The 24649-nt window shown below is 40.4% G+C and overlaps 1 protein-coding gene and 1 pseudogene across 1 annotated transcript; both read left to right on the forward strand.

Moving 5' to 3' along the window:
• The first annotated feature begins 1244 nt into the window (after positions 1–1244).
• DDX21 (DExD-box helicase 21) lies at positions 1245–24394 on the forward strand. The gene is made up of 15 exons (XM_037130569.2): positions 1245–1418; positions 3631–4080; positions 5831–5906; positions 6942–7120; positions 8470–8587; positions 10022–10207; positions 11137–11282; positions 12164–12313; positions 13321–13482; positions 14674–14793; positions 15886–15959; positions 17838–17997; positions 18808–18942; positions 21112–21156; positions 21772–24394. The coding sequence occupies exons 1-15, from the start codon at positions 1329–1331 to the stop codon at positions 22060–22062; spliced, it is 2382 nt and encodes a 793-aa protein (XP_036986464.2). The 5' UTR covers positions 1245–1328; the 3' UTR covers positions 22063–24394.
• LOC119038220 (uncharacterized) lies at positions 20864–20983 on the forward strand (annotated as a pseudogene).
• Positions 24395–24649: the final 255 nt, after the last annotated feature.

A 24649-nucleotide genomic window follows, 5' to 3' on the forward strand; every position in this document is an offset into this window, starting at 1 on the left:
CACACTCTTACACCTACCCCCCAACCAGAGACATGGCCCACAACCCAGGCATGTGCCCTGACTGGGAATTGAACTAGTGACCTTGTGGTTTGCAGGCTGGCACTTGGTCCACTGAGCCACACCAGCCACAACTAAACTGTCATGTTAAACATGTGTCATTAAATTAGTCTTGTGAAATACAGAAATAAAACTTGCAGCATTTTCTTTTGTCAGAAAATGATTGCATTTGAATTTTCTAGACACCTTAACACTGCTGAGCTTTCACTTATTCTGCTCTTTGTGCCAGGCACTGCTGACCCCTTTTCATTCATTATCTTAATTTTCTTAAAGGATGAGTTAGGTTTTGTTATACCCATTTCATGCCGGAGAAATTCGGGTAATATGTACAAATCACAGCAAATAGTGTAGGTTTTCAAAGGCAAGTTTTCAAAGCCAGCCATGATTTCAACCCATTTTAAAAAAACGTATTTATTGATTTTATAAAGAGAAAAAAATCAATTTGCTGTTCCACTCACTGATGCATTCATTAGTTAATTCTTTTGTGTGCCCTAATCCAGGATTGAACCCCCAACTTCGGTGTATTGGGAGGATGCTCTTACCAAATGAGCTACCTTGCCAGGGCCTTAACCCATCTTTGAAAATGATTTTATGAATTGGCTCCCAATTCTTTGGATTACTGCTTCAGAGGAAGTTTAGGAAATTCCTTGAGTGCATGAATAAATGACCAGACCCTGCTGAATTCTAGTTCTACACCAAGCTTGTGAGTCTGGGTACTTCCTTTCAGAGTAGACAAAATTATCAAGAATACACGTATCGCGAACCTGTTCATGATAATCTAAAGCAGGGGTCCCCAACCCTGCGGCTGTGGACCGGTCCCTGGCCTATTAGGAACCGGGCCACACAGCAGGAAGTGAGCGGCGGGCAAGTGAGCGAACCAGTTCCTGGTGCCAAAAAGGTTGGGAACTGCTGATCTAAAGCATAGAAAAGGCGCCACTAAATAGCAACTACAAGTCTGTATTTATCAGGCCAGGCAGAGGAAGAATCTGGCCAGTGTTTGAATACAAAGCCAACCTTTGTGGTTCCTTCCAGTTCTAGCCTACTGTACAAACGCGCTACTTCAGGGGCTGAGGTAGCCAAACACTGGTACAGTGAACCACTCGTGCTTACGAATTACCACGTGCGGCTCCACCTCCCTACTACTTCCTTTTTCCGGGGGGGAAATGCTTTGCTACCGGAAGTGACGAAGCTGGGTGGACTGAAGGGTTAGGGCTCTCTCTTTCTGTCCACGAGGTGGTTGAGATCGGCAGGCCTGCGCAGCTTGTGCTTGAATGATGCCAGGGAAACTCCTTAGTGACACGGATTTGGAATCAGACGCAGCCATGGGAAAAATGGAGACACCGCGGAAACAAAATCAGAAGGTATCCTCTAGGGCGGAGGGTCTTGGGGGCAAGACAAGACAGGGAAGCCGGGAGCTGAGAGGCGCAGGGCCCTGTCGGGGGATTCGTGGAGCGCGGCGCGGGCCTGGCTTGTCCAGAGATTCGCGTGGGTCTCAGCCAAAAGGGCGTCTGGGAGTAGTGTCCTCCGTGGACCGTGGGCGCCCCGCCGCGCTCCGGGAGCCCCCAGCCGGGGCTGGGAGAGATCGGAACTCAAGGGAGCGCCAGGTGTTCCACGTGGTCCCGGAGTCTGGATGTCCCGCAGCAGGTGCAGAGAGTTGGATGTTCACGGTTAGGCCCCACGTTCTGGCTCAAGCTCAGACCTAACTCCCGGCGAGTCGCGTGCGAGGAGGAGAATTTTAAGTCAAGGTAGGTAGGGACTGACGCTTTAGACTAGACTGCACACGTGCGCGGCGTAAGCAGTGACATTTTGATCCTAGTGAGGGAGGTATCGTTTTCCGGTAGGCAGCACTTAAGAAAATGAAGTAATTCAGTTCCTCGTAATGTTTATTGACCAGATTACCCATGGAAATGTAAAGCTCTGTTGCAGCGCTAACTGGACACCAGTTTTTGAGATAGCCCAGCAGAGTGCAGTAGTCTCTTCACCTTGTCAGCTGTCTGCCTCCTTGCTGTTGCTTCTTTAAATAGTGGTTTCACTGTGACTGAGTCCGTTCTGAGATAAGGTCGGTGGGAACAAAAATTGCCCCTGAACTTGTGTTGTATATGACTTTTTTTGCTGTTTCTGGGTCTTTTTGATGGTAAGTTTTACAACTGTAGTATTTTGGCCTTGTAGGAAGTGGAGGGACCACAGACTTGCTTCACGGATGGGAGGACATTTCACTGGCTTTACCTGCTCTGCATCAGTGAACTTGTCCAGTTGTGAGGTGCTCAAATTAGGAGGGACATGACTAAACTCCATTATATTACAAAGGAGACCACCAGAATGGGAAATGCACTCTTATTTGGCGGAACCACGTGACTAAAGCTGAAGTCCTGCGGTGGGGGGAAAGGGAGAGCAGGTTACTTTTCAGGTGTCTGAAGGTCGGTCACGTGGGAGAGATTACCCTCATCCATGAGTTGAGAGCAGAGGCCAGGCTTGAAGTTTTTAGGGAGGCAGATATAGCTGAATGTAATAGTCTCTGTACTTCTGGGATTGTGTTGGGGCTCTCCCAGGAGGTTTTAACAAGTGTGCCACCTAATTGTTTTCAGTGATATTAAGTAATTAAGCTTTCAGTAATATGAAAAGTTGGAAGTCAGACATTTCTGGTAGGAGCCATAGTCCGCTTTGGTTTTGAGGTTTCACTTATTCCATGTCCTTGTAACTCGTGCTTCCTTTTTCCCCCTTCTTCTTTAAATTAGATTCATCTTTTTAAAACATTTTATTTATTTATTTTCAGAGAGGGGGAAGGGAGGGAGAAAGAGGAGGAGAGCAACACTGATGTGCCAGCGATACGATGATGTGCCAGCAATACATTGATCAGTTGCCTCTTGCACACCCCGAACTGGGGACCTGGCCAGCAACCCAGGCATGTGCCTGACTGGGAATTGAACTGGTGGCCTTTTGGTTCTCAGGCCCGTGCTCATTCCACTGGGCCACACCAACCAGTGCAGATTCATCTTTTTTATATGTGCATTGATAGATTGTGAGTTTTTACAGCTTTTTGGTACAGGAAGTGTCTCTGTAAATTCATTTGCACTTGTGAGATGGTCAAGACAGATACTGTGAATCCTTGTTTTACCTGTACAGGAATTCTAGGGAAGAAAAGTCTGCCTAACATCTTCCATCTGTGGACATACATGGCCTTATTTCTCTTGCCAGAATTAAACTGTACTTGATCACTTGCTACATTGTATTTAGTTTAGAGCCTGTTGGAGCATCATCCCATGAGCCACCTCAAATTCTTTGTGAAAATTTAATTTTACTTGTTTGACCAGCATGAATTGAGTGGTTACTAAGGCATTCTCTTCTAAGCGAATGGAATTATTGATCTATCGATACTATCTCCATATAGCTAAGAAATAGTACTAAAAAGCATATTGTTTGATTTTTGCCTTATTAATGCTGAGCGAAAGTACAAATGTTGAAAAATGCCCCATAATTGTGTGATTTGGAAGTAATCTAGAATTGATGCGTTACACAAATTTATCAGATGCTTTGTTCAGTGTTTGTTTTCTTCATTGATTTTTTTCTTTTTAGAAAGGTAGAAAAGAGAAGCCAAAATCTAATAAGACTGAAAAGGCAACAGAAGAAATGGAAGAAGCTATTTCCCCCAAAGTTAAAAAAGTTAAAAAGAAAGTAGGGCCCTCTGAGGTTGACATGAATTCTCCTAAATCCAAAAAGGAAAAAATTAAAGAGGAGCCGTCTGAAGATGATGTGATTTCTCCTAAAATCAAAAGTGTAAAAAAACCCAAAGAACCCATGGAAAAGAAAGATATTTCTTCTAAAACCAAAAAAGTTAAAAAAAGTGAGGAGCCTTCTGAAGAAGAATTAGGTGCTCCTAAACCCAAAAAGATGAAGAAAGAAAAAGAAATGAATGGAGAAATTGGGGAGAAAATCTCCAAAGTAAAGAATGGATTCTCTTTTTCTGGACCTGACTCTAACACCAGTGAAGCTGCCAGTGAAGAAAGTAACAGTGAGTTGGAGCAGGTAAGGTTTAGCTATGTAGAATGTATCTCTCATCATAGTCAAGATCAGGAGGAGGGTTTTCAGTGTTGAGGGAGAGGGGAAGAATGGGGGAGAGGTGTAGAGAATAAGAAGCATAATTGGTTGGCACGAATAGACAGGGGGAGGTTAGGAATAGTATAGGAAACAGAAGCCAAAGAACTGATATGCACAGCCCGTGGACATGAACTAAGGTGGGGGTGATGCTTGAGGGTAGGGGTGTTGTGGGTGGAGAGGGGATAAAAGGGAGGAAAAAATTGGGAAAACTGTAATAGCATAATCAATAAAATATACTTTAAAAAAGATAAATAAGTAGGTAATTGCTACATATTATTTAGTCAAGGGAGGAAATTTGATTTGTGGGCTTGTAATAGAGTCCTTTTGTCTGCCTCCGTTTGGCGTAAACAGATCTGTTTAAGTTTGGGAAAAATCTCTCCTGACAAGGTTAGCTTATTTGCAAGTCAGAAATCAACAGGAAGGATATAGTCATGCAAATGGGCCCTAGCTTCCCTCTGAGGGGTTTCACCAATAAATCACAGTTAAGTAGGACCACTAAGTCTCTTCGTTTAGGCCATTTACTAACTTGAACGGGATGATTAAATAAATGTGCCCACTTGGAAGCCAATTCTGGCAGCTTTCAAAAAGACAGCAAAGAAAAATCCTGATTCTAATAAACAGTTTTCTGTTTGATGTAGATCTTGATCAACATTTAAGAATTTTTCCATTATAAAAAATAATATGTGATTCAGAGAATTTAGGAAATTTGGAAATTTATTTTTAAAAAGTTCCCCTCCAAAAAATTAAAATTAAAGAAGGCTCCCTAAAATTTCTGCACTCAGTAATTTGGTGAATATTAAACATTTTCAGGTACAGAGGTAACCTATTGAATTTCAATACTTCCTTGCTGTACTTTTTATATGTGGAATTTTTTTTTTGTCAGATTAGGATTGTACTGTATACAATCTTGTATACTGACTTTTCCATTTTTATATAAGCATTTCCCACACTTTAATTTTTTTCTTTTAATCCTCACCTGAGGGCGTGTTTGTTATTCATTTTAGAGAGAGGAAGGAGAGGAGAGAGAGAGAAATAATCAATGTGAGAGAGAAACATCAGTTGGTTGCGCCCGTAGGTGCCCTACCAGGGATCGAACCCACAGTCTTTGGTGCGTGGCACGACACTCCAACCTGTTGAGCAACCAAGCCAGGGCTCCCCCACTTTCATAAAATATTTAATTTATTTTAATTATTTTATTTATTATTGTTAAATAAAAATATTACATCTTAATGGTTACATGATGCATTATATACATGTCTAGAGATTGACATGATTATTTCTTTGTTGGGCATTCAGGTTTTTTACTAACAAGTGATGTCACTTTTTGCTCCGTGTTTGCTGTGGATGTGCAGGAGCGAAAAGGGCTAATGACCTTGCAACAACAGTGCATCCGTTTGGAATGGCAGTGGGTGGTTCTTAGTTGAGACTGTGTCTGCCTTCACTAGCCATATATTGTACATGTGTAGTATATACTTGCTACAGATTTTTCTTTTGGGGTCTTGTAGATTATTTCCTGTTTTAGAGCTTGATTTACCTACAAAGAATTTTATGTCTTTTTGGTTGATTGAGAAGAGGTGTTTTAGAATACACTCTTTACTTTCCTTTTTCACAAGTCTTCTATATATTAATCAGTTGGGGTAAACTTACTGATTTCTTCCTGTGGCCCTTTACTTGACAGGAAATACCTGTGGAACAAAAAGAAGGTGCTTTCTCTAATTTCCCCATATCTGAAGAGACCATTAAACTTCTCAAAGGTAATAGTCTTAGAAATATTGTATAAATTTGGACATGTTATTTGGAAGCACTCTGCTGGGGTTTTTTGTTTTGTTTTTGTTTTTAAGATTTTATTTATTTACTTTTAGAGAGGGGAAGGGAGGGAAACATCAATGTACAGTTGCCTTTCACAAGCCCCCCACTGGGGACCTGGCCTGCAACCCAGGCATATATGCCCTGACTGGGAATTGAACCAGCCACCCTTTGGTTCCCAGATGGGCATTAAATCCACTGAGCCACACCAACCAGGGCTCTGCTGTATTTTTTGAGATGAACTAGGATATGTGTTTCTTTTTTAAGATTAAAAAAAACTTTATTATATTTTTCATTACCATTTAGTCCTCTTATAACCCCTCCCCTCTTTTAAGATTTTATTTATTTTAGAGAGGGGAAGGGAAGGAGAGAGGGAGAGAAACATCAGTGTGTGGTTGCCTCTTGTGCACCCCCTAATGGGGACCTGGCCACAACCCAGGCACATTCCCTGACTGGGAATCAAACCAGTGACCCTTTGGTGCTCAGCCCCATGCTAAATCCACTGAGCTACACCAGCCGGGGCCATTAGTTGATTGATTCGTGTATGTGCTCTGATAGGGGATCAAACCCACAGTCCTGGTGTATCAGGACAACACTAACCAATTAGCTACCTGGCCAGGGCTCTTCCACTTCTTAAGGTATCTCTAGGTTAATCATACCAGCCTGGCTTAGAATTCATCTCAGCGGTGTGCCTGTGAATGAGCTAGGTGGTCACAGATGCTCAGCTCGGTGTTTTCTGAAACAGGTGTGGCACAGTTTGGACTTTGCCTGAAAGTACCTGGTATTCAGGCTTATACTGACCTGTGAGTGAGATTTCATGGCAAGTGACTTAATCTCTTAAGATAGTAGATACTTACTGCAATTTGTGCTCTAAATTTTGTTGATATTTTTTAGTCAAGTGGATTCTTCACTACCAGAAGATATTCGAACCTGACTTTGTAATGTTGATCAGAAGGCTGATAACATGGTTAATTTGTTTGCAGCCCGTGGGGTGACCTTCCTGTTTCCTATACAAGCAAAGACATTTTACCACGTGTATAGTGGAAAAGATTTAATTGCACAAGCACGGACAGGAACTGGGAAGACATTCTCCTTTGCCATCCCTTTGATTGAGAAGCTTCTGGGAGAATTGCAAGACCGGAAGAGAGGCCGTGCACCTCAGGTAACTCTTCGCTTTAACGCAGACCTCAGGGGCTCCAAATCCACACAGGAAAAAACATTTCTTGGGTATTGTTTACAAACCCTACTGTTCTTTATTGGGTTCTCCTTAAAGCCTTTTTGAGTATTGAAAGCGTTGGCCACTAATCCTATGTATTTAAACATTGTAATCCACTTCCTGGTTGTGGTCACCTGTATTATTTATTAATGTTCATCAAGTTCCTTTCAAACTATTAAGTGTCTCTAGGGCTCACAGGTTTGATCAAGTGTCTTTTTTGCCTTTTTGCCATTTTTGCTTTTAGTAGAGATGCATGAATAGGAGGAGAGGCCGAGCCTCCTTCCCTCACCGAAATGCATGTCAATCACTGGAATGCATGTTGGCTGGGGGTTCTTGTACCCGAATTCCTGGCTCCATCTCACTTGTTCACCACTTTGTGTGCCTGTGTCCTGCCTCATTAGTTTATTTGTGTACCGTCCTGTTAACAACTACAGCAGTAAATGAACTATTCTGGCACCTAGTGGGTAATCGGTCGATACTTGTTGGATGAACGTATTAGGTTGTTCCCCTTAAATCATATTGGTGTCACGTTGTTACTCTACCAGAGGATCTACAGTGGTTTTGTGTTGTGTGCACTGTCCGTCGAACTCAGGCCTTTCCAGGGTTCGAAGCCCCTCGTCATGCTGGCCCTGTCTTCCTTGTTTGACTCCCATTCTACTTCAGATGCTCTGTGGCACAGAGGTTCAGACCATGGGGTTGGGGCCTGACTCTGAATTTAAATCCAGGCTTGGCCTCTTCTTAGCCTTTGGTTTTAGAAATCTCTGTGTATTTTGTTATAGGTGTCATAGTGCAATTATATAATTGTAAGTATTATAGACAAATAACTTGTGAGGATTAAATGAGAATAATGCATATTAAACATTTAGTAGGACCTGAGACACAGTAAAAGCACAAGTATTAGCTAACGGTATCGGCAGTATTACCCCTTGCTCCAGTTGTTCCTTCCCTGGCATGCTGTTCTTTAAGCGCTAGCAGTGCCCTGACACTTTCCGCAGCTCCTTCAGCCTGCTCTGTGCAGCCCTCCTGGAGCTCCGTGCTTTGCATACCTACTCTTCTTCTGAGTGGGAAGGTCATAATCTTTTCTTCTGTGTAGGTTTGTTGGGAACTGCATTTTATGATCCTTCCACTTACCCAGCATATTACAAAGCACATAATAAGATGTTTTGAAACTACTTGTTAGGATGAGGGAGGCCTTCTGGTGAATTCCAGATGTGTTAAGAAACAAATACTGCATAATGCTATGAATTCAGTTTAGTTTTAGTTTTTTGTGTTATTGTTTGTTTGTTTGTTTTCAGGTACTGGTTCTCGCACCCACAAGGGAATTGGCAAATCAAGTAAGCAAAGACTTCACTGACATCACAAAAAAGTTGGCAGTGGCTTGTTTTTATGGCGGAACTCCCTACGGAGGTCAAAGTAAGTAAATCTGAAAGTGAGGGAAGGAAGGTGCCATTTGTCGTTGGATGCCCTGGCTGGCTCTAACCTTGACATCCGGGGCTTTTCCTGGTCTAGTCATTCTGGTGGTTTTCTTTGTTATTTTGTTTAAAGATGGTCAGTAACATGGTACTGCATGATGCTGTTGTCAAGTCCATTTATTCCTGGGAGTTTTGTGGTATCTGTGTTTATCTAGAGGTTACAGAGATATCTCACTGGACTCAAGGGCCTTTGAAACTAGAAAGTCAGAACTCAAGGTTACTCTTTTTAATTTGTCCAGGACCTTGGGTCTCTGCCTCTTCTCGCCTCATTCATTCATTCATTCATTTCATAAAAATTTTTTTTTGTAGGCTTTTTTTCCTCTCAGCCCAAGGGCCAAATGTTGTAACCTTGGCTGTGGTATTGAATTACTTCTCAGTTCAAGACCTTAAAGCTTTATATGCAGAGCAGATATATAATTTAGGAAGTGATTCAGGGAATTTTTTAAAAAATCGTAGCATTGGCACACAATTCTTAGTTCTTTTCAGCTTTGGTGGAATGAATATAGGCTTTGGCATCAGAAAGACCTGAGTTTGAATCCAGGCTGCTTACAAAGTAGCTATGTGATTTCAAGTTCTTCAAGTTGCTTGATTTTTCTGTTCTTTGGTTTGTTCATGTCTAAAATAGCGTTGCTAAACTCACCCTGCCGTGCTGCAGTGAGGACTGAATTGGGCGATGTGTGTGGAGTGCCTCGTATCCCTATGCTGCTGCTGCAGCTCCATAAAAAGCTGCGTTATTGCCATCTCATCCCAGTTATATTGAACCCTTTTTCCCCCAGATGTCTCTATATTTTCCTAAAATACTTGCCCTTCCAGCTTGTCTCATCCTCCCTAAATTTCAAAAGTTTCTTTTGCTTTAAGATTCTTAACTTGGCTGGTGTGACTCAGTGGATTGAGCACCCACCTGTGAACTGAGAGGTCACCGGTTCGATTCCCAGTCAGGGCACATGCCTGGGTTGCGGGCCCAGTCCCCAATTGGGGACGTGCAAAAAGCAACTAATCAATATATCACACATGGATGTTTCTCTCCCTCTCTCAGTACCTCCCTTCCCCTCTCTCTAAAATTAAATAAATAAAATCTTAACAACAACAAAAAAAGATTCTTACTTCGTGAGACCTTGGTATTTCCATGAGCTAAGCAAGTCGTTTCATTCCCGCTAATACCATCCCCACTGGTACCTTTTTCTGTTATGTCACGTAATATACTGGACTGTCACTTAGATGTTTTTCCCACTAGTATGGAGTATCTTGGTATCTTTCTCTTCAGTGCATAGTATATTGTGGTTAGTAAATATTTTAGAATAAAAATTATTAATTGGTACCCCAGCCTATCAAGGACTTACCAACCCCACGTATCTTGTCATTATGCTCTTTATAGTTGAACGTATGCGGAATGGGATTGACATCCTGGTTGGCACACCAGGTCGTATCAAAGACCACTTGCAGAATGGCAAGCTAGATCTCACCAAACTCAAGCATGTTGTCTTGGATGAAGTTGACCAGATGTTGGATATGGGGTTTGCTGATCAAGTGGAAGAGATTTTAAGTGTGGCATATAAGAAAGGTAAACTCCCAAGTTCCAGGAATTGATGAAAGGGATCAGAAGGGTTGATGATTAAGTAGCTATTTTAAGAGTTAAATGAAGCTTTCAGAAATTGGGAGGTGACTTATTTTATACTCAGGAAAACTTGAATTAAAACTAAATCATGATTTCCCAAATGTGGGAAATGTGAGAGAGTAAAGAGGCGAATTTCATGTCTACCAGTTTGGTGTACTCGACTTTCATATATTTCTTCCTGACTTTGTGCTACTCTGTGTGTGTGTGTGTGTGTGTGTGTGTGTGTGTGTGTGTGTGTACATTAACATAGCCTTATTGAATGTATTAAAACTTGACATAATAGTCCATGAAGTAGTTGTGCCATGATTTAATTCCACCTATGTATTTTAATTTTTAGGTAATATAAATAATTGTTTACAGGCAGAGGCATTTTTGTGCAGATAACTTCCTTTCATACCACAGTTAATTTGGAATTAGTTCTTTAGGCTAGATTTCCAGAAGTGAAATTCCTGAGTTGAAAGATAGGAATAGTTCACGCTCCTCAATATACACACATTGTCAAGTTGCTCTCTAAAAGGGTTCTACCAGCTTATACTGCCATTGGAAATACATGAAAGTGCAATGAATTGGTGTTTTACAGTTGGTAGGATTTGTTATAATGGACAGATTCCCCTTGTGGTTTGTAGAGGCCACTGGTCAGAAAGCAAAGTAAGTTTAGAGTGCTTTTGCTATTTTAAGGGTCCTTTACATAAATTACTTAGGCAGTATTTTTTTTTGCCTCTTGGGAACCTCTGTTGTTCATTTTTGCGTTTTCAGTACCTGGCTTGGCCTAGTGGTTGCTGTAGAGTATTAATGGACCCAGGAAGAATCGGGTGAAGTGGAATAATCTGTAGGTTTGTTTGGGTTATTCATACTAACTTTTTTTCCCCCAAAAGATTCAGAAGACAATCCCCAAACACTGCTCTTTTCTGCAACTTGCCCTCATTGGGTATTTAATGTTGCTAAGAAATATATGAAATCTACATATGAACAGGTGGACCTGATTGGTAAAAAGACTCAGAAAGCCGCAATAACTGTGGAGGTAAATGATTTATTTGGTTGCTGGAATTAGTAATAAGTTGTGTATCTTTTTTTTTTTCTCTTGATAGTTCTAAGATTAGCAGATTTCTATGTAAGTACTAGATCCATGTGAAAAGCCAAGTAAAGATATATTTGTTTGATTTCCATATGATATCTGTGTTTTCTAAATTTTATCATCTTTTACCCTGATTTCAGAATCCTTTGAGACCTAAATCTGTCTGAATTATCTAAATAGAAATTACCCCCCCAGACATGAAACACTAGGGAGTGGTGGAAAAAATCTGGTGCTTTGTGTTGAAGCTGTTTTTCATCCTAGAGTCTGGTGTCTACACAGATTCATTGTACCCACGGAACAGACATGTACAGTAACCGACTGCTGATTGCATTTCTAAACAAATCCTCACCTGAGGATATGCTTACTGATTTGAGAGAGAGAGCAAGAAAGCATCAATACAAGAGAGAAACATTGATCAGTTGCCTCCTGTGTGCACCCGGGCAGGCATTGAACCCGCAGCCTTTTTGGTGCACAGGATGGTGTTCCAACCAACTGAGCCACCCAGGCAGGGCCAGATTGCGTTTTTAAAGGATGGAAGGACAAAACATAGAAAAACTTTTCTCTTGTCAGCTATTTGGTTTCCTGTAGGACTCTGAATGATATTTCTTTTCCTACATTTTCATGATTAGGTCAGAAAATAAAGTCACCTGCTCTTTGGAGAAAAGGGAAAGGCTCTCTGCTTTCATGGTTTAGTTTTTTCCCCTAAACAGTGAGTCTGCTCTAGGCCAAGTTAAACAGCTGCTTCCAGTACCATTAGTGATGAGCAAGTAATTCCAGGCTCCAGCTGAGCTTCGTGAAATTGATCTTTTTCTCGCCTCTCCTTTAAGCATCTGGCTGTCAAGTGCCACTGGACTCAGAGAGCAGCAGTTATTGGGGACGTGATCCGAGTGTACAGTGGTTTTCACGGGCGCACCATTGTCTTCTGTGAGACCAAGAAAGAAGCCCAGGAGTTGTCTCAGAATGTCTCCATAAGGCAGGTGGGTCCTTCCTCTCCCTTTCCTTTAGGGAGGGAGAATCATTCATTCATTCATTTAAGTTTTATTTTTTTGTTGTTGTTTTGAGAGAGAGGAACATCCATTTGTTCCACTTATTTAAGCATTTATTGTTTACTCTTGTATGTGCCCTGACTAGGTGTTGAACCTGAAACCTTGGCGTATTGGGACAACACTAACCAACCGAGCTGCCTGGCCAGGGAAGGGAAGAAGCATCTTTTAAATGATAGGGTACACATGTCACCTAACCTGTCAGTCTCATTTCAGAGATGAGGAAAAGGTGGCTCAAACCCAAGGTTACACCAGCAATATAGATTTATCTTTTTTTTCCCCCAGAAAATTAATTTTACCATTGTAACCATTAAAATAACTTTTAGAAAATTTTTTCTAGTGATTTTTAGAAAGAGAGAAGAAGAGGGAAAAAGAGAAACATTGATTTGCTGTTTCACTTATTTATCTATTTATTGGTTGATTCTCGCATGTGCCCTGACTAGGGATTGAACTTGCAACCTTGGCATATTGGGATGATGCTCTAACCAACTGAGAGATTTGCCCAGGGCAACTTTTTTTAAGAGTATTGCTGATTGATTGATTGATTGATTGATTGATTGATTTGAGGGCGAGAGAGACATTGATTTGTTGTTCCATTTACTTATACATTTATTGGTTGCTTTTTGTACGTGCCCTGACCAGGGATTGAATCCTCAGCCTTGGCATATCTGGGCGATGCTCCAACCAACTGAGCTATTCAGCCAGGGCCAGATTTGATCGTTCTTATCTGGTGTTCTATGTCTTGTTAGTATAGCTGATTTAATGACCAAGGCTTGGAAATAGTTTTGAGGCTTGTCCATGAAAGGCACATGTTTTCTTTCCCCTTTGTGTTATTTTCAGTAGAAGTATCGCCAAAATATGAATGTCTTCTACAGGCCTCATTGGTGAAGTACCCTTATTGCTGGACCTGGTATTCTTAAGCTAGTTTATTTCTTTGGCAGGATGCCCAGTCATTACATGGGGACATTCCACAGAAGCAAAGGGAAATCACCCTGAAAGGTTTTAGAAATGGTGATTTTGGAGTTTTGGTTGCAACCAATGTTGCTGCGCGAGGGTTAGACATCCCTGAGGTTGACCTGGTTATACAAAGTTCTCCACCAAAGGTAAGTGTTTTATGTTTTGTGGTTTCTTTTGGGTATTAAACCAAAATGGAAGTTGTATTGTTTACTTTCATGTGATTAATAATAGTTATTTCTTGAGTGCTAGGGGTGGTTTTAAAATTGACTTTGAGGCCATCCCCTCAGAACTGGCAGTTGAGTGCAAGTGTGGTCACTGGTCAGAGGCTGGAGCAATAATTTCTGGCTAAAGGGTGAGTCCTGGAAGGCTTCGTGGAAGTAGTGCAATTTTGAACATGGGTATGACTTAGGTGGGGTAGAGGTGGGGGGGATAAACTTAGGAGCTAGAGGATAGAGAAGGGAGAAAGGCCTGTAGTTAACAGCCTTCGTAGTTGAAACTGCTAGGGTTTGTGGGGGGTGGGAAGGGAACCTCTCAGGGAGGGCCCTCACACATAGTTCATGTGGTGTGCACAGTGCTTGTCACATGAGATCTGGTCTGCAAGAGCCTGTCTATATCTCTTTAGTGTGAATACCCTATAACCTCGCCGTAATTGGCAAATCTGGCAGGATTAAATGTTGTGTACAATGATGGAAAAATGCCTGATATCTGTGAAATCATCAGTTCTTATAAAGGAAGTCCCATGTGTGGCATAGACATTGTTTAAATGAGCCTGCACACCTGTCTGTCCAATACGATAGCCACAGCCAGGTGTAGCTGCTGAATACTTGAAATGCAACAGCTCATCTGAGTTGATATGTGCTATAAATGCAGAACACATGTTGGAGTGTCTTTTATTTTAAACTTTCTATTCTGCACACTGGATTTTGAAAACATGAAAAAAGAATGCAAAATACCTCGTTTGATAACTTGTTTGAAATAGGTAACATCCAAGTGACAAAACTGCTAGCTATGTTGAGTTAAATAAAGCAATAAAATTAATTTAACCTTTACTTTCGTTTTATTTTACTTTTTAGTGTGGTTATAGAAAATTGCATATTGAAATGACGTGTGATGGTTCTGTTGGACAGCACTGTTAAGATGATGCTTGTGTAATTTGCCCACAGGCTAGGGACCACTGATTGCGAGGTTTTGAAAAATGTCACACTACCTTAATATAAATTGAAATGCTAGAGAAGTATCACCTCACACCCCCGCATGTTACCACCACTCTTGCCTCTGTGCGGACTACTCAGGTCTTTGCCTCTTTCTGTTCATGTCACTTATATTTTACTTAATAGGATGTGGAGTCCTACATTCATCGTTCTGGGCGAACGGGCAGAGCTGGAAGGACTGGGGTTTGCATCTGCTTCTATCAGCACAAGGAAGAGTATCAGTTAGCACAAGTGGAGCAAAAAGCGGTAAAACTGTTTTCTTAGCCTCATTCAGCAAACGTTGAGCTCTAAGTCAGCCTTTGGTTTCTTCATTCAGTTTTTTTGTTTTTGTTTTTTTTTTACTTGAAATTAGTTTCATTTCCAGGATGTGACTGTGACTGAAAGCTTGTTCTTAGACACATGTTTTATATATTGTCTTGTAATGTAAAGCCCATTTTGAAATAATTTTGCATTTGAAAGCAGTGCTTTCATTTTCATATCTGCAATTATAAGAGCTGTTTTATGTTAGAAAGATAGTTTTCAGATGATGATAACGTGAACACATCAGATATACTTATGCATAGATGAGAGAGTTACAGGAATTCTGTAAGGAAATTTGTATGGTAGGTACTGCCTCCAGGAGCAGGGTGGTTTGTCTCCCTCCTTCTCCTTGAGGGACTGCATACAAAGTGTGTGCAAGTGTGGTGGTGACCACGTACAGAGACTAGACTAGGAGTGGCGGGAGGGGGAGACTAGGCGTTGCAGGAAGTGGACAGATGCTGCCTGGCCAGGGGATCATCAGTGAGAAGCATGTACCCCATTAGGAAGTGATGTGGTGGCTCCCACATCGGGCTGTCGTCCCCAAAACCCATGGCCCCAGTCTGAGCATGTGAAAAATATCAGAGAGCCAAATGGAGGGACGGTCTACAAAGTACCTGGTCAGGGCTCCTTAAAAGTGCCCAGGTCATAAAAAAGCAAGGAAAGACCGACTGCTGCAGGTCAGAGGAGACTAAGAAGACATGACTAATTGAAGGAATGCAGTACCCTGGATTGGATATTGGAACAGAGGAGCGATATTAGTAGAAAAACTAGTAAAATTCAAACGAAATCAGTTAATAGTACAGTACAACTGGGTTTCTTAGGTGTGACAAACGTCCCACAGTCCTAACAGTAAGAAAACTTGGTGCATGGTATATAGGAACTCTCTGTAAATCTAAAACCGTTGTCAATAAAAAGTTTATCTTATAAATAAATGTATGACAACTATGATTTGAAAATATAAAAATTTACCAATCTCAGTGGAAACAGTTAATTAAACTATGTACATTGTACATTAAACTATGGTTCATTTTCTTGTAGGGAATTAAATTTAAACGAATTGGCGTTCCTTCTGCAACAGAGATAATAAAAGCTTCCAGTAAAGATGCCATCAGGTATGTTCCTGCCACTGCTGCGGTCTGTTTTAGCACTTGCTCTCATTACTGCATGTTTTTGCGCAGTAATGAGGTTGAGCCTTTTCAAACAAATTTTCTTTATTCATTAAAAAAAATTATTCATTTTTAGAAGGAGGGAGAAAGTGGGAGAAATATTGATTAGTTGTCTCTCACATGCCCCCAACTGCAGACATGGCTAGCAACCCATGATTCCTGACCTGGAATTAACCAGCAACCTTTAGGCCTGCAGGTCGGCACTCAGTCCACTGAGCCACACTAGCCAGGGCATTTATTCATTATTTTTAACAATTTATAACCCTCTTGTTATTAAAACTCTCCAGTGGTGCTGAAACAAAATTATGCAAAGCAGAAACCCTTGTTTCTACTCATCCCTGCCTAATCCTATTATTCACTAGAAGAAATTACTATTTAATAGTTTGGTTTGCCCTGGTGGGTGTGGCTCAAATGGTTGGAGCATTGTCCTGTACCAGAAGGGCAAGGGCACATTACCTGGGTTATAGGTTAAATCCCTGATCTGATCGAAGGCTTGTGCAAACCTTAGTCAGCATTCTTCATTTTGATGTTTCTCTATCTCCCTTCCTCTCCCTTCTTCTCTCTCTAAAAAGCAGTGAGAAAAATGTACTCTGGTAAGGAAGTTTGGTTTGTCTTAGGCAGTTTAAGGAACTGTATCTTATATATGGTATAGGTGCTTCCCACCTGGAGACTAATTAGATTGGAACAGATTATATTCTAAATCTTCATTAATCTAGTCTCTCACCTGGGAGGAATGAGAGTTATTTTAGTTATAGTAAATATCTAGATAGGATTAGATTAACAGTGTTTGTCATTGGAGGTGCTATTGTCATTGGGGACAAGGAAAGTTATTGTGTGGGACTGTGCTATGAACTGAAGGATATTTAACTGTTTGTTTAGCATCCTGGCTGTTCAGTGTATATCCCTTGGGGTGAGTGGGATTGGCATGAAAGCCAAAGCGGTCTTGTTTTCCGGATGTCTCCTGCTTGGGACCAGAGTCCGAGCGTCATTTTTAGAGTATTTTCCATAATCACTTACAAATGTGTGACATACTTATTTTAAAAATCAACAGGGGGAGTTCATGTTCAAAAGAAATGCTGGATAACTTGGAAAAAGTTATAATTGGGTAGACTAAATGAAAAGACTTATAACTCAGCATTTTTCAAGTTTTTTAGCATGATTTTCTTTAAGCATCCTGCAAACAGGGTTTCCTGTGACACCTCATAAGGAAATTTGGGTTTAGATGGCTGGGAAGGAGAAAAAAGATAGGGTGCTGGTGGTGCTATGTGAAAAGTGGCCTCGGAAGGGGCAGGCCTGATAATAGTGAGTCCTAAATAAGTATATAGTCTCATAGAGGCCTGTATCATTTTTAACATAGTTTGGGAGTCTTTTTTTCTTTTATTTCAGAATGTAAATACCTGTAGTATCTTCTGACTCTAAAAGTAACATATGCTTATTATAAAATATATCATTTATTAACGTCAGGTTTAATAGTATGGCATTTCATTGTATCTCTTTCATGGTTTCTTTAGTTTGTATTGATACACGTTTTAAAATTGTTCATACTTTTTTCTGTAACACTGTGATTAACATTTTAATATCTTATTGCCTTAGGATAAAACTTTTGGGGGTTGGTAGTTAGATATTATTTAGATATACTCAAAGAAATAGATTTATTACTATAGAAATGTGATGCTTGTGTAACTGCATTGAAAAGATGTTTAAACAATACAGAACATTTGGTTCGAAAGTTACTGATTTATCTTGAGATGTCGTTGTCTTGAAAATGAAATGTCTACTTCTCCTACCCTTCCGCTAACAAACATATTCTCGATCAAACCATAGGCTTTTGGATTCTGTGCCTCCCACTGCCATTAGTCACTTCAAGCAGTCAGCTGAGAAACTGATAGAGGAGAAGGGAGCAGTGGAAGCCCTGGCGGCGGCGCTGGCTCATATCTCAGGTGCCACGTCAGTAGACCAGCGCTCCTTGATCAACTCAGAAGCGGTAAGAGTCCCTATCAAATTTTGATACTTGGCCCTGGCCAGGTAGCTCAGTTGGTTACAGTATCGTCCCAAAACACCAAGATTGTAGGTCCAGTTCCTGGTCAGGGCACAGATGAGAATCAGCCAATGAAAGCATAAATAAGGAGAACAGCAAATCAATGTTTCCCTCTTAAAGCCATGCATAAACAAATCCATAGAGACATAGAGTAGATGAGTGGTCGCCAGTGTACCAGAAATGGTGCGGGGAGTGGCAGCGGCTGCTGAAGGGCGTAGGGATTCTATTGAGGGTGATGAAATGTCCTGGAATTTTAGGTGGTATTGATGGTTGCACATTTTGTGAACATACTGAAAACCCCTGAATGGTACACTTTAAAGTGGTGAATTCTGTGGTTATGTGAATTATGTCTCGATTTTTAAAATTTTAAAATATATGCACACATACAAATATATATAATTCATTCAGCCAGCATACCTAGAAAGTTTAAAAGGTGTGTGCTTTTTAAAAATTTTTGAGATGATGGGTTCACATGTTGTTGTTAGGGATGATGTAGTGTGATCGCCGTACACTTTGCCCAGTTTCCCCCCATGGTAACAGTTTACACAACTGGAATTCACGGCAGGATTATGGGTATTGGCACAATCCACTGGTCTCGTTCGGAGTTCTTCAGTTTTACTTGTACTTATTTGTGTGGGTGTGTGCAAGTGGTATATCCTTTTAGGGAGAACTTTTCCAGAGATATTTTAGAAACATGAGGGAAGGTGTTAATCATTTGTTTTTGAGACTTCAATTTTGTTGCCCTTTCTTCCATAGGGCTTTGTGACCATGATCTTGAAGTGCTCAATTGAAATGCCAAACATTAGTTATGCTTGGAAAGAACTGAAAGAGCAACTGGGTGAGGAGATTGATTCCAAAGTGAAGGGGATGGTCTTTCTCAAAGGAAAGCAGGTAAGGGAGGCTGGGACCTATTTTGTGACCTTGCTTTGTGGTTCTTTAGGTTTATGCGGGTAATACAACGCTGTACAGTAGTTTCTCCCTGTTCTGGGGGGATGCTGCACTTTTTGTTTTCTCTGTAGTTTTCTCTGGGTAGTGTCATCCATGACTCAATTCCACTTAGTCATTGACAAGTACCCCATCCGAGTCTCCAGCCTGAACCATCTGCATCCAGTGCTCGACTTGAAGATGTAGCTGCTTCCCTGACATCTCCACTAAGATGGGGTTTATTAAGCAACTTAAAACAGGCATTCAATATTGAGTTCATAATCTTTCATTCAAATTCACGTTTTAAAATCTTGCCTTCCAAAACTGGTGTTCTTTCTTCTGAGTCCTTTTCTCAGTTAATGGCCTGACCAGCACGGTAATGCCAAGTACGCCATGCTTTGTCTCATCCCAAGTGCTTGCTGCACCCACTGTGTATGAAACCTCTTCCCTGGCCGTACAGCAGAGTTGGGGGCATCTTTATCTGTACTGCAGGGTTCTTAGGGCATACCTTCATTCAGGTGAATTGTACTGGCTGTGCTTGCTGGCCGAGAGCCTCAAGAACATGATAACCTACTCAAAGCCAAAGACTGGGTATCTCTACACCCCAGTGAGTTCTGGCATTGACTACTTAGTAAGTAAACAGGAAAATTAAGATTCCTACAGATGACAAAATGTATCAGTACCTGGTACTCCCTGTGGTTATAATTGGGTAAACTGGTGGGTGGAAGGGGTGTTCTTCGTAAAATATTGCAATTACAGACAACCTGCGGAGAGAGGGGTGCCTGTGGCAGTTGCAGGGGTAGTTTGAATATAGTGTTTATAGAGACCAAAAGGCAGAAGGACCTCTTTAGTTGGGAATGAAGTCTTTGCTTATTATCAAAGAAAGTGTCCTGTATTTAATTTTTTAGAAAACTTTTTCATAGGAGGATGAATTATGAAAAACTAGAAAATTAACCATAGAAGCCTTTTTTTTGCAGGGGGGGAGGGGTGGTAGTGTTGGGTTTTTTTGCCTTTAGTGTGACCAGTTGTCACTCTTTTTGATGAAAGGCAGTGTATTTTAATGGTTAAAGACCATAGGTTTTGGAGCCATACTGTCCAGAATTGTAAAACCTACTCTATCAGCTTTGGGGCCTTAGACAAGTCAGTTGGCCTCTCCAGTCTTCTGCTTCCTCAGCCATAAATGCAGCTAATAGGTACTTCAAGATGAGCGCAGTGTGATAGCCGAGAATGATCTCTAGTCAGTTCTAAATAATTTTTGAGTTCTTTTGTTTTATATCTTTAGCTTTTTGTTATTATCCTTTGGGGAGGTACAACATGATGGCCTTGGTCTAAACTTTACCTAAAATTAGCCATGGCTGGTGTAGCTCAGTGGATTGAGTGCAGCCTGCTAATCAAAGGGTCACCAGTTCGATTCCCAGTCAGGGCACATACCTGGGTTACGGGCCAGGTCCCCAGTACTGGGTGTGCAAGAGGCAACCACACATCGATGTTTCTCTCCCCCTCTTTCTCCTCTTTTTCCCCCCTCTCTCTAAAAATGAATAAATAAAATCTTTTAAAAAATAATAAAGTTTACCTAAAATTAATGGGGTTTTTTTTGACTCAATGACAAATTTATTACTTTCCATGGGTTCATTTCTAGAATGGACACTTACAAGACAAAAGTCTAGTGTACTTCTAATCCTATACATTTAATTTTTTTAGTACATTTAAAATTTCTTAGCTACATAATATTTGTTCCTTTCACAGTTTTCGTTTCCATTACTATCTTAGTAATAAGAAATATGAAAAGTTAATGAAAGACACAAGCATTTGAGTAAATTGTCAATGACAAAACAACAGAGACTATTTACAAGCAGCATTTGATGGATATTAAAATATCAGTGTGAACCCTCCTCTTCTTGGTGGGGGTTGGGCGCGCGGCCCGGATCCCCGTATGTGCGGAGGGAGAGGGCTCCGCCCCCTCGGCGTTTCCAGCCCGCCGGTTCTATCCTCAAGCACCGGGACACAGGTCAAAAAAAATATCAATGTGAAATGTATTTTTTAAACATACTATTTGGTCATTTAGAGTGTCATTTAACATGCATTTTATAATTCTAGTCAAAGGCAGGGTTAACTTGTATTTGTTTTGATTTTTAGGGCGTTTGCTTTGATGTCCGTACTGCTGCAGTGACAGAAATACAGGTATTCTTTCTCTTGGATTTGGAAGTTAACACGTCTAAATTGTAGAATGTTCATTATTGAAAATACAGAATACTAGAAAGGGAAACAGCAGCTCTAGTTCTTTTATTAAGAGACGGTTACAAATTTTAGTGTTTTTTTTTCTCCTAGTGTTTTACTCCTATGTTTTTTCTGTTTTTCTTTCTGCAGAGTAGTGAACCATATCCAGCCTTTCCCTCACTCCCATATATATAGGTTATATGGGGTTTACATAAACAGTTTTAATTTCTGTGTTTTTAATTCAGTACTGCTATGAGAAACGTGTTTGTACATGGTATATGTATGTTTCACCAGCTGGCAGCTTTGGATACCCTCTAGTAATAGAATTGAGTAAATGATGATGTGATGATGATACAGTATAAGGGTACTTTTTACAGTGAAACCCATTTTTCCACACTTCAGTGACTCTGGCTTTTGGGCCATGAGGGTAACTATTTTTGACCAGTGACTTTTTAAGCACTGAGGATATCAGTCTGGTTTTTCTCTTTGAGAAAGGGCAAAAATGTCTTTCTTCTGCCTTTTTAAACCAAATTCAATTTAAAAAATCAAAGTGGTAAAAATAAAATCATCTCTCAACAGGAAAAATGGCATGATTCACGACGCTGGCAGCTCTCTGTAGCCACGGAGCAACCGGAGCTGGAAGGACCACGGGAAGGGTACCAAAACTTCAGGGGGCAGCGGGAAGGCAATCGAGGTCACAGGGGGCAGCGGGAAGGCAACCGAAACTTCAGGGGACAGCGGGAAGGCAGTAGAAACTTCCGAGGACAGCGATCAGGAGGTGGCAGACAGCGATCAGGAGGCGGTGGCAGGAATAACAGATTCCAAAACAAAGGCCAGAAACGGAGCTTCAATAAAGCATTTGGTCAGTAATTGAAGTAGGAAATTTATATGGCAAAATAGAACTGTGTTTGGCTCCATGGACCCAAACCTTTTTTGCACACAAAGTTAAAAGCACACTGTGTTTCCTTTCTGACCAAGCATCCAGGTCCATCTCTTCCAGAAACAAGCTTCCAAGTTATTTCATCTGATGGTTGTCATAACCTTATTGCTACCTTTGTATCAGGTTTTCCTTTTCAAAAGGTATATGAATTCATTAAGCTTTTATTCTAGTGCATCTTACAGATTATAAAGTAAAGTTAAGCTTGTATCTGCCTATACTTTTAAGTTGACCTATCTTGATACTTAAAAGTATCTCTTAATAGTGTTCTCCCCTGCATACCTATGGGAAATGCCACAATCTCTGGAGAAGCGCTCTGTTCTGTAATTGGCGTTCCTCAGCCACCTGCCTAACAATTCCTCACATGGGCCTATAACATGTCTTCTGAGAATTAATACTGAGCAATGTTTTGAAGCAAGATCTTAAACTTAGCTTGGATGTAATAAAGCTTATGCCAGCATGTGCTGTAGGTTTGGAGGATGGTGATGCATTTGATAGGACACATTATGTGGATTAGCCATTGTTATGTGTGTGCATTTTGATACATTTTTAGCTTCTGAATATACGGTGATTTGTGCTTCAGTGAATTGACAGGTTTTATACATCTGCATATCTCTTTATATATATAACAAAATATTTTAATAGAAAGCAAGTATATTTAAGGGATTCCAAATGTATAGGATGCCCCCATAACTTTCTTTGTACTAAGGAGGCTGGGTAAATGGGGCTTGATGATAACATATTCCACTTCCAATTGGGAGAAACTTTATCTGCCAGGAAGGAATTAAGGGAGTTAGAGGGCAGAGATTTGCATTGCTGAAGAGTGTCCCCCCCCCAAAAAAAAAAAAAAACCCTGAAAATACTTTCCATATGTGAGAAAAAACTGAAAATACTCTCCATATGTGAGAAGGAAGTATCTGTTGGGAGCAAAGGGAAGAACAGGTGAAAGGTGCATGATAAAGGACTCTTAATGGTGAAAACTTACTGGTCATTAATGTTTCCGGAGGTTAACATGTAACAGGCAAGCTAAAATTTAGGTAAAATGATCTCATTTGATTTCTCAAAGGCTTAGTTCCTGTAGCCACAGTATAGGAATTTCTATTAGACTGCTATTCTATTGGGAGGTTTTGGCTACTTAGGGAACTTTTATTTAAAAATAAAAAATTAAAAAAAAAAAGCTATGTGGTTATTTTAAGCTGTTGTTTTGAGGGAACTGAAGAGCTTGATACAGCCTCTGGCCAGATAAGTCACTTGAGTTCTCAGATACTTCTCTGGAAACTTTCTGCATGGTCTAGGAGCTTAAGAGTGCCATTGTCTTCTCACCTTAATTTTAGAAATTCTGTACTGGGAATCTCAGGGAATAAACTATGTTGGGGGAAGTTAAACTACATGGCCGGTCTTGTTTTTATTTAATTAACCAAAATCTCCCTGGAACCTGGTTTCTCTCACTTGGTCGAGTCTTTATCTCTAACTGCCTTTTTCTTAATCATCTGGCAGTAAGGTGCTCAGATAACCAACTCCACTGTCTTTCCTGTCTTTGAATCCTGACTGGTGTTTCTCTGTTCTCAGAAATTCTCTTGGTTTTCATTCCTTGATCCACTTGTCAATGTTACCACTTTTCTTCCTGTTCCCCAGGCCTTCCTATCAAGCTACAGGCATTTAGGGGAAGGTGTTGGATGCCAGAGAACTAACTCATTGGATTACAACTTGTGGATTACAATTTGTTAGATTCCGGTTTTGCTCAAGTACTGAGCATACTTTCATAACCACCGAAACATTTCAGTTTGGATACAAATGGGTACCTTATCAAGCACGTACAAGGACACAATACCTATCCTTCATTAAAACCTTTATGTAGATCAGCCTAAAGAAACAATCAGGCCTAAATCAAAAGTAAGGGGAAGATTATTGGAATTAAGTTGCCTTCATGCAACTTAATTTTAAGGAAAGCATATTTATGGCTATTTCAATAAATGAACCTAAAGTTTCTCAGATCCCAGAATTCAAAGCATATTTATAAATGTATAATTCACCTACTGCTTGGTTGAAATGGGCTAGTTGGGCTAGCCTGGGGAATGCTATCATTTTTACTATATTCTGTAGAGAAAATATTTTCAAATTGATGATCTTTTAAAATACCCATTTTTACATTGAATTTATCTATACAGTTGTTTCTTTAAAATTGTACATAAAATGTTGTTACTATAAAATTGACTTAATGTATAAAATACTGCTTTCTGCCATAATAAAAGTATTAGTACTTGTTATGTTTTTGGTGACTTTTTCCCTAAAATTGAAAATAGCTTGAAATTTTTATTTTAAGTAATGGGTGGTTCTGGCTGGGTAGCTCAGTTGGTTTAGAGCATTATCCCAACATGCCAAGGTTGTGGATTTGATTACTGGAACAGGGTACATACAAGAATGAACCAACAATGCATAAATAGATGGATCAACAAATCAATGTTTCTCTATCTACAATCAATAAAAATTTAAAAAGTAACATAATGGGTGTGAAAGTCC

The sequence above is a fragment of the Artibeus jamaicensis genome, unplaced genomic scaffold (assembly GCF_021234435.1).
Source record: "Artibeus jamaicensis isolate MK-2021 breed Jamaican fruit bat unplaced genomic scaffold, CSHL_Jam_final contig_332, whole genome shotgun sequence".
In the NCBI taxonomy this organism is placed as follows: Eukaryota; Metazoa; Chordata; class Mammalia; order Chiroptera; family Phyllostomidae; genus Artibeus; species Artibeus jamaicensis.